Consider the following 10,678-nt stretch of genomic DNA (forward strand, 5'->3'; position numbering starts at 1 on the left):
TCACAACAAATATAATAATATTTGATGCACACACGTTCCCATTGAAAACTCTGAAATTCACACACACTTTATCAAGCAAGAATCACGCGATTGCCGATATTTAAAAAACCAACATTTTGGGACCGACATTATAATTACATTTTGTAATGTATATCCCAGAAATTCGTAGCCATGTAATAAACGTGAAAGGATGTATAATCTATACTAAAACCCAATTGGTAATTTATGTGATATAATAATAAAATAATATCGGAATAAATGCAAATTTATACTGATTAGCTTTTAAAAAAAATAAAATATTTACTGCTATTCCATTCTCCGCGTTTTACTAATAACGTATATCAAAAATATTAAACGTGTAATAACGTACATAATATTTTGTAGCCTTGTTGCGCTATGATATTATATAAAAATGCAATCCAAAATTTAAAATTATGAAATCGCGTAATAATGTAATATTATTTTTGAAAATATGCTCGCGTCCATTATTAGAAATAATAATAGTGTTGCAACAAGATTTAACAATAAAAACTCCCTTTTACTATTGTTCACGTGTAACGCCCTCGGACGATGATTACGATGATTGAAAAGCATGCATAATGTAATATATTATAAAATATTACGGTATTTACGTAAGTAAGTATTATCGGCGAGTGAATGTCAAAAATCCGCAGCTGCAGCCGTGTAAAATGTACGTCGGACAGAAGATCGACGGGAAAAGACCGAAAGTTGAAATCGTTCCATAGCGAATGCTCTCTCTAATAATATTACATAATAATATATTGTAACAATAATAATTCTACGAAGAAGGAAGACCCACCCCTATGTGCCAGCTGCGGTACTCTTCTCTCAATCAAACACATCTTAACTGAATGCCTTTCATACGAAACGGATAGACGAGAAGCAGGCATCTCAAACATTCTGTCAGAAGCCCTCCACCCGGACAACATAATAAGACACATTAAAACCTTTATTTTAAATCCAACCTTATCAATAATATTTAATAATATGTAACATTATCATGTAAACAATTTAGAGTTAAACTCTTTGTTGCCAATGGCCATAGTTTCCGAGGCTTAATTCAAATAAAAAAAAAAATAATAATAATAATTCTGGAAATGAATTGTCCGCAGCAGAGTGTGAGTTTCGTCGTCATACATAGGCAAGGCATGTCATATGTTATAAAAGTATGCACGTATAACATTATTGTATTATACCGTTAAAAACAGACAGTTGGACTTTACCCAAATGATTATTGTACTGTTGTAACAAACGCGATAACTTACGGTAGTGTGTCCACATAACGCGATGTGCTGTCGGTTGGCCACCCTGTATACGGTGAGAGTGTATACCTATTATAGGTTCATGTACCTATTTATAGAGACGATGTACACTGCACGTACGCCCGTTATACCCACTTTGGACCGAACTTCATGGCTCGATAAAAAGGTAAATTTATGTCACGATAACGTCCCGGTATATTATGTCCGTTATTGTTGTTGTTGTTGTTATTATTATTACTATTATTACTATTATTACTATTATTACTATTATTATTATCATTATTATTATTATATTCGCCGGTCCGCTGCAGGAGAGGAAGAGGATATATTTTTATAGCCGCGATGTGAACACGCGGGGGCGAATTGATTAGATATATCCCGGGACGATACCGATTGTGGAGGGGTGGGGAGGGGGGGTGCACGATATTATTGCCCATACAGATATAATAATGTTGCGTATAAATAAAATATAATAAATTTAATAATATGGACTCGGGACGTTATACGAGTCCGGAGATGCGTGTCTGTTCGTATATAGATCCCAAGCGGGTTGTTCGGGGGCTCGTGTTTCCGACCCGTTCGAGTACTTTTCGCCGCCACTCGGGTTATAAACGCCCTTCTTATATACATACACCCACACACCTCTCCACTTCTCCTCCGTATCGCCGCCGCCGCCGCAGCTCCCATCGCCGACCACCACAGAACTGCTACAGCAGTGGGCCCAAAACACTCGTCTAGCTGCAGCGATCGTCGTCGTCGTCGTTGTCGTTGCCTCCATTTTTCCGGAAATGCGCCGAAGTAATAACAATGCATACGCGAAATATCGCAATATAATAATATTAAAATACAAACCCCCGCATCAACGCCATAATATTGTCACGATATATTTTACAAATAAACTTTTTTCGCCGGATGAATGAAAAAAAAATAATAAACCTAATCTCATCGTTTCATACGAACCTATACCGTACGTCGTCGTATACAATATTATTGCGTATTATAAATTATCATAATATAAAAAGGCATTGCGTTCACGTGACGACGTAGTCGTTATAAATCTTCTCGTTACTCGCGTATGTATGACCCGCGCCATGTTGGTAACCATTGACCGTTCAAGAAATGCCGTATACACACATACGTATAAGAGTATATAGATATTGTATGATGTGTGTGTGTGTGTGTGTGTATGTACATATTATATGTATATATATATATTATATATGCGATGTATACATATTATACGAATACACGGGGAAACAAAGACCGACCTTTTCGTCTGTCCGGAAAGTAACTTTAAATGGATGTTATGGAATTAATACAAATGATAATAATAACGGCGCATACCCGCCGCCCCTGCCGTCGTATATATATATATACCGTTGTGTATATACGTGCATATACGGCCATTGCATCACGTCAACCCCGATCATCGGTTCCCACTGCTATTTATATTGTTTTTATTGCTCTCCGAGCCGTTTCCATCCACTTTTATCACTGTTTTACTGTATATACATTTCCTATATTATATACGAACCTTATAATATTATATATACTATTATTATTTCCTCTCCCTGTGTGCGTATATATAGTCGGTCGTACGCCCGGAAGCCAATATCGACTACCGGCCGCATGAGTACATCCGGTTTATTATTGTTATATCGCCACCGTCGACTTACGAAAACGCGCGTGTACTCTCCTCACTTCGGAGTAGGTATATACTGCAACCACGTCCGCAGATCACCCCCAAGATGTGGCCGCACGTTCAATTAAACCACCGAGATGACCACTTGTTGACAATTTACATCGACACATAAACTATTGATTGTTAATATTTAAAAATAATAAATAGGAACTTTGTGTATTATATGTATCATTTAGAGTAGCTGAAAATAATTTCATACAAAATGTTTGTTTGCAAAAAAATACACAATATTCTATTCTATAACACTGCGTCAGCCGGAATATTTTTTCATTCGATGGGCGTCATTTATTGTGTGCCATTGACCGTACACGGTACACTCAAGTATTTTAGACACTGAGACTTATACAGAGTCAACATTGTTGTCTTATAGTAAACTATAAAATAATAAGACATGCTACACTTTCCTTTTATTAATATTGCAAATCATTTTGTTAGATAAGTAACTCGAAAGTGTTTAACAGTAATGATATTAAACAGAGTGTATAAGTGCAGTTCAGCCTTTGAACTAATAACACGTTATTCAGTGCCGTCTTGCTTATCAGTGCGTTTTGTTTGTGTTTTACTGTATTAGATACAACCGCTGTAAATTTACTTATAGATATTTTATTTTTTCTCTAAAATGGATTCTAACGAAAAACTCGATTCAATATTAAATTCAATAAATGAAATGAAAATTACTCAAAATAAGTTAATTAACACTGTAAACTTTATCCGTGATGAAAAAAAAAAACAAGACAAGCAGTTCGGGGATATTGAGTGTAAGTTGGATAGTTTATCTAAGAATTTTGAAGACTTTTTCAACGAAAATAAATTATTGAAAAATACTATTAGTAATATTGTGTCTAGATTATCTATTCTTGAGTCTAATCCCTCCCATATTACTTCTGAAGAAATGTATTCTGAAATTATTGATCGACAAGCTAGATGTAGAAATGTAATCTGTTTTAATGTACCTGAAAATCTTTCGCAATCTGCTACCAATGATACTCAGTCTATTCTTGAAATATTTCAACAAATGGGTACTCAGGAAATAATTCCGGCAAATATACTTCGACTAGGAAAGGTCTCAAATCAATGTCGTCCTATAAGAATTACATTACAAAACCAGCATGATGTTTATACTGTGTTAAAAAACAAAAATAAATTACGTCACTGTGACAAATTTAAACTTATAAATTTTTCCACTGATCGCACACTACTTCAGCGTAACTACTTCAAATCAATATTGGATGAATTGAATAAGAGGAAATCCGCTGGCGAATCTGATCTATTCATTAAATACGTTAAAAATATTCCTACTGTGTCAAAAAACGTCAGGAATCACGTACATATGCCAATAAGTTAACGTTCTATTACCAAAATATTCGCGGTATAAACACCAAACTGGCTGTCTTTACTCGTAATGTTAAACTGTATGATTATGATGTTATTATCTTAACAGAAACTTGGCTACACAATGAAATTAATGATAACGAACTCGGTCTTTTACCTTACTATTCAATTTATCGCTGTGATAGAGGAAGTCTCATCGACAATAATATAAATGTTTCAGTCAGAGGAGGTGGTGTTCTAATTGCGATCAAAAGTCACTTTCAGTCATACCGCGTCCTACTTCAAGATAATAAAATTGAACAATTATACATAAAATTATCAATAGGCTCATTAATATTACTAATTGGCACTCTATATATACCACCTCAGTCAGATATTAATGTTTATAATTTACATACAGATACTGTTAATAATTTATTAAGTCAATATTGTAATGCTAAAATTATTCTATTAGGAGATTATAATCTTCCTGGTCTACAATGGCATATTGTTAATAACCATATTATCCCTCACTCACTTAAGTATACAAATTTAGAAACAAATGTATTAGCAAATTTTTCATATCTCAATCTTCAACAATTCAATATAATTAAAAATCGTAAGAATTCTATACTTGATTTAATTCTGTCAAATTCAACCGATGTTTTAGTTTCACGTGAGACTGATACGTTATTACCAATCGATTATATGTATCACCCGGCTCTACTTATTACCTTCCCTATTAATGAAAACTTTATTCCCTTACAATATAATGAATTTAAATATGATTTTTCTGTATGTAATTTTAATGTTATTAAGTCACAAATTGCATCCATTGATTGGCCAATAGTTTTCAAAAACCAATGTATAAACAATGCTGTCTCTCGTTTCTATAATATTATTTTTGAAATTATTGATAAAAATTGTACAAAAAGAAAGGTATATATAAGTAAATACCCAGTTTGGTTTAGCTCTGTATTGAGGGACTTAATTTTTAAAAAGAAAATTGCTCACAAATTATATAAACAATCTCCTTTTCAAATTAATTATAATATTTTTTCTAATCTTCGTGCCCAATGTAAATTTCAGTCCAAGGTGGATTATAGTAAATATTTAACAGATACACAAAACTCTTTATTGTCAAATCCTAAACAGTTTTGGAAATTTTTAAGTAATAAACGCTCAAACAATTCACTACCTACTTCTATGACTTATGAAAATCAGTCTATATGTGGTGGTGAGGAAATAGTTAGTAGTTTTGCACATTATTTTTCTAATGTCTATGTCACTTCAGACACATTCACAACAGATTCTTTTACATTTCCCTCGGCTTTAACCTCAGATTTAAACTTATTTTCTGTAGTCTTAAATATAACTGATGTTTTAAATGAACTTGATACAATTACTTATAAATCTAATCCGGGCCCTGATATGATTCCCAGTATTTTCTTTTCAAACTGCAAATTCGTATTAACTATTCCATTATTGTATTTATATAACCTATCTCTATCTACTGGTACTTTTCCAACCGTTTGGAAAACAAGTTTTGTTACACCAATATCAAAGGGTGGTGATATATCAAGTGTAACAAATTATCGTCCAATCAGCCTACTTTCAATAATTCCAAAAATCTTTGAATCAATTATATCAAAAAAAATAACTCCTTTGCTATCTCAATTAGTTTGTGAAGACCAACATGGTTTTTTAAGTGGTAGATCAACAACTACAAATCATTTAATCTTCCATAAATTAATATTAGACGCCTTTGCTTCTAGATCCCAAGTCGACGTTATTTATACAGATTTTTCTAAAGCGTTTGACAAGGTAAACCATTCAATACTCATATCTAAACTTCATAACATAGGTATTCAGGACCCATTTTTGTCTTGGATTTCATCATATATATCAAATAGGAAACAAATTATAAAGTATAAAAATTACAAATCTAATCCTTTCGTTGTAACATCCGGTGTACCTCAGGGCTCTCACTTAGCTCCTTTATTATTCCTATTATTTATTAATGATTTAAATTTTTTACATTCAAGAAAACTTCTTTTTGCCGATGACTTGAAAGTATTTCGACAAATAAATTCTCTCAACGATACAATTTTATTACAAAATGATTTGAATATATTGTTGGATTGGTGTTCTATTAATAAACTACCGTTGAATATTGATAAATGTAAAATTATATCTTTTACTAGATCTCGGGATCCATTTATAGTATCTTATAATATAAGTCTTTCTCCTTTGTCTCGTGTTCATGATATTAGTGATTTAGGTGTAATTTTTGATTCTGCTCTCACATTTAATAAACACTTATTACATACGGTTAGGAAAGCCTCTATGATTTTAGGCTTCATTACTAGAAATTGTAAGGATTTCACTAATCCTGCTGTTTTTAAAACATTATACACTAGTTTAGTCCGTTCAAAATTAGAATATAATACTGTTGTTTGGTCGCCTTACTTAAATTATCAAAGTCAATGTTTAGATAATATTCAAAACCGTTTCCTACGATTTATGGCCTTCAAATGTAATTTAAATCGTATGCCTCATTCTCCTTATGAACCACTATTACGTTATTTTGATATTGGTAGTTTATCTGAACGAAGAAAAATATTTGATATGAAATTCTTATTTAAGCTCGTCATAGGTTACATCAATTGCCCTGAAATTTTAGGTTTTCTTAATTTTTATGTCCCTCAGTGCAGAACTAGATCAACCACTATGTTTTATATTTATACACATAAAACAAATTATATGTCTGCTTCTCCTATGAATAGGATAATGTCAATAGCAAATGATTTAAACATTGAATTATTTAGTTTTAATTCCATTGAATTATTTAACAATTATGTAAACAAAATTTGTTGTATTTAAATATGTAGTACTGCTTATTATTATTTATTATTGTATTATTACCTACTGTATTATTATATTATATTCGTGTATTATTATTGTATTCTAATATTCAGTTATGAACTATATTATTTTAAATTATTGTAATTGGATCGTTTGATCCGTTGAAATAAATAAATAAATAAATAAATAAATAATATTATAGCGTATTATATGAACCACAGAATAAGCTGATTAACTTTGAAAATTTAAAAAGTTTAGCTTAAAATTAACATAATAAATAGTTAAGGCTAAAATTAATAAAGTACATAGTTTTTAATAACTATAGTCCATAATAAGTAATAACAGTTATGAAATATTTTTAAATACTAGTCAGGCTTAGGATGAAGTTTTATCGCCAGAATATAATGTAGATGCTCGTATATTAGGTACAATGTACTTTGTACTCGTGCAAGTTTTATTTTTCTAGAAACATACAATTACCTATGTTAGTTATTAAAGACGAGTTATCTATAAGTATATTAAGTAAATATAGGATATAACTATCACAATTGTAACTTAATAATGATGTTGCTTCAATTATTTGTTACAATGAAAATAATTTCTCTGTGAATATAACATTCAGGAAGTATTCTGTATTCGAAGATAAGTTTTTTTATTTTTACTCTCAATAAATCACCTAGGTTTATTTAACATGATCAGTATCTACTTAAAATTGCCAGGTATAAATTAAACATGGTATCTACCAATAAACTTACTTATTCATCAGCTACTATTTTTAAGATACAAACGTCAACGTATAACTGATGATTCTTGTCCATCCTTATCTATATCTCCAACTACGATTAAAGAGATTGTCCACTTGGAATGTCTGGACAAAAGAAGACGACTCATTAATATTTGCTTCATGTCCAAACTGGTAAAGGAAACTCTTGTTCTGAACTTCTCGCTCTAGTAAAGTTTCCTGTCCCTCAAAATTTGTCTCGGTCCTGTCCTACCTTCTCTAAAAAAATGTCACCGAACATCATATGGTTTTAATAACCCAATCGATCGGGGGATGGTATTTTGCGCCAATTTAATTACCTGTAATTTGCGCCATCAAAAGGTACATTTAAGGACGTATGTAATTTGCACCAAAATATAAAAATATAACATGTATTTTGCGCCACATATACAAATTAATTTTGGTAATTTGCGCCACGATAGAAAACGAAATGGAAAATGTAAGTTGCGTCACACTTTCAGCTTCAATATTGTTGGAATTTACCATCTCAGGTCAGACACACGAAGTGTGAAAAAAGAAAGTAAAAAGAAAAAATTAATAAAAAGGTAAAAAATCTAGTAAACTAAATTGAAAAAATTAATTTTATCACACCTTTTAACTTTCTTTTTTTCACACCTTTTTACCTTCTCTTTCACACCTTTTTACTAATTTTTACTAATTTTATCACACCTTTTTACGTTCTCTTTTCACACCTTTTTACCAATTTTTACTAATTTCTTCACACATTTTAACTTTCTTTTATCACACCTTTTTACAATTTTTTCACACCTTTTTACCAAATTTTCACACTTTTTTACTTTCTTCTTTCACACCTTTTTACTTATTTTATCACACCTTTTTACTTTCTTTTTTCACACTTTTTACCAATTTTTTCACACCTTTTTACTAATTTTGACTTAATTGTTCAGACTTTTTTGCAATTTTTTTCACAAATTTTTCTAATATTTTCACACCTTTTTTACTTTCTTTTTTCACACCTTTTTACTTTCTTTTTTTCTATTTTTCTAAAAGGTGTGAAAAAATTAGTAAAGAGGTGTGAAAAAGAAAGTAAAAAGGTGTGATAAAATTGGTAAAAATTAGTAAAAAGGTGTGAAAAAGAAGGTAAAAAGGTGTGATCTACAAGTAAAAATTAGTAAAAAGGTGTGAAGAAATTAGTAAAAATTAAAATATAGGGGTGAAAAAAGAAAGTAAAATTGTGTTATGAAATTAGTAAAAATTAGTTAAAAAGTTTGAAAAAAGAAAGTAAAAAGGTGTGATAAAATAAGTAAAAAAGTGTGAAAGAAGAAAGTAAAAAGGTGTGAAAATTTGGTAAAAAGGTGTGAAAAAATTAGTAAAAAGGTGTGAAAGAAGGAAGTACAATGGTGTGAAAATTAGTAAAAATGTGTGAAAAAATTAGTAAAAAGGTGTAAAAGATAAAAGTAAAAAGGTGTGAAAAAATTTGTAAAAATTAGTAAAAAGGTGTGAAAAAATTAGTAAAAAGGTGTAAAAGAAGAAAGTAAAAAGGTGTGAAAAAATTTGTAAAAATTAGTAAAAAGGTGTGAAAAAATTAGTAAAAAGGTGTAAAAAAATTAGTAAAACGGTGTGAAAAAAGAAAGTTAAAAGATGTGAAGAAGGAAAGTAAAAAGGTGTGAAGAAAGAAAGTAAAATTGTTTGAAAAAATTTGGAAAAATTAGTAAAAAGGTGTGAAAAAATTAGTAAAACGGTGTGAAAAAAGAAAGTAAAAAGGTGTGAAGAAAGAAAGTAAAAAGGTGTGAAAAATTTGTAAAAATTAGTAAAAATTAGTAAAATTATTAAATTAAATTATTAAATAAATAATAATAATAATAATAATAAATAATAATAATAATAAATAATAATTAAATTAAATTATTAAATTATTAAAAATTAGTAAAAAGGTGTGAAAGAAGAAATTAAAAATTAGTAAAAATTTGTGAAAAAATTTGTAAAAATTAGTAAAAAGGTGTGATAAAATTAGTAAATAGGTGTGAAAAATTAGTAAAAAGGTGTGAAAAAAAGAAAGTAAAAATGTGTGAAAAAAGAAAGTAAAAAGGTGTGAAAAAATTTATATTTTTTCATTTAATTTACTACATTTTTTACATTTTAAATAATTTTTTCACACCTTTTTACTTTCTTTTTGCACACTTTATGTGTCTGACCTGAGATGGAGTTTTTTTAAGTGACTCCATATATTCTTACTTATTTAGATTCACTGTTTATGATGGTATAGTTATGTATTCAAAGTAAATCATCTGATAAAATTTTTTTTTATTATCTGGATTTGGCAAATATGAGAAGTTTTTATATCAAGTATCAACAGATAAAAACTAACTTAAGTATTAATCAAACACAAATTTAGAAGTGTAGCATAGATTATATTCGTAGAAACAAGTGATCAAAAAGAGAAGAGTTGCAAAATTATCATGAAAAAAAATTTAAAATTTAAAATTTAAAAACAAATCTACTGCGGTTGGATTGCTTACTTGATTAGCTATAGGACATTGAGTTCAACCCGACGAACTCGGATTGCTTAACCAGGTAGCTAACTTGAATGCTGAACGATTTTCACTTGAGGTGACGGACTTGCTAGACATTCCAACACTGATTTCGAATTTACATTTTTTTACATACGAAAAAGCAACAGACATGCGACAGGAACCGTATTATTCAATTGCCGATTTTCATGGGTGGAGTGAGATTTCTAGACACTGAAACTGGAATTTGAAACATTCCCGCGCT

General features: G+C 30.2%; 1 protein-coding gene across 1 annotated transcript; it reads left to right on the top strand.

The window, feature by feature from the left end:
• Nucleotides 1–3,485: 3,485 nt before the first annotated feature.
• LOC111029079 lies at nt 3,486–7,264 on the top strand. Its single transcript, XM_022307927.1, has 2 exons — nt 3,486–3,743; nt 4,538–7,264. The coding sequence occupies exons 1-2, from the start codon at nt 3,605–3,607 to the stop codon at nt 7,177–7,179; spliced, it is 2,781 nt and encodes a 926-aa protein (XP_022163619.1). The 5' UTR covers nt 3,486–3,604; the 3' UTR covers nt 7,180–7,264.
• Nucleotides 7,265–10,678: the final 3,414 nt, after the last annotated feature.

This window comes from Myzus persicae, unplaced genomic scaffold (assembly GCF_001856785.1).
Source record: "Myzus persicae strain clone G006 unplaced genomic scaffold, MPER_G0061.0, whole genome shotgun sequence".
Taxonomy (NCBI): domain Eukaryota; kingdom Metazoa; phylum Arthropoda; class Insecta; order Hemiptera; family Aphididae; genus Myzus; species Myzus persicae.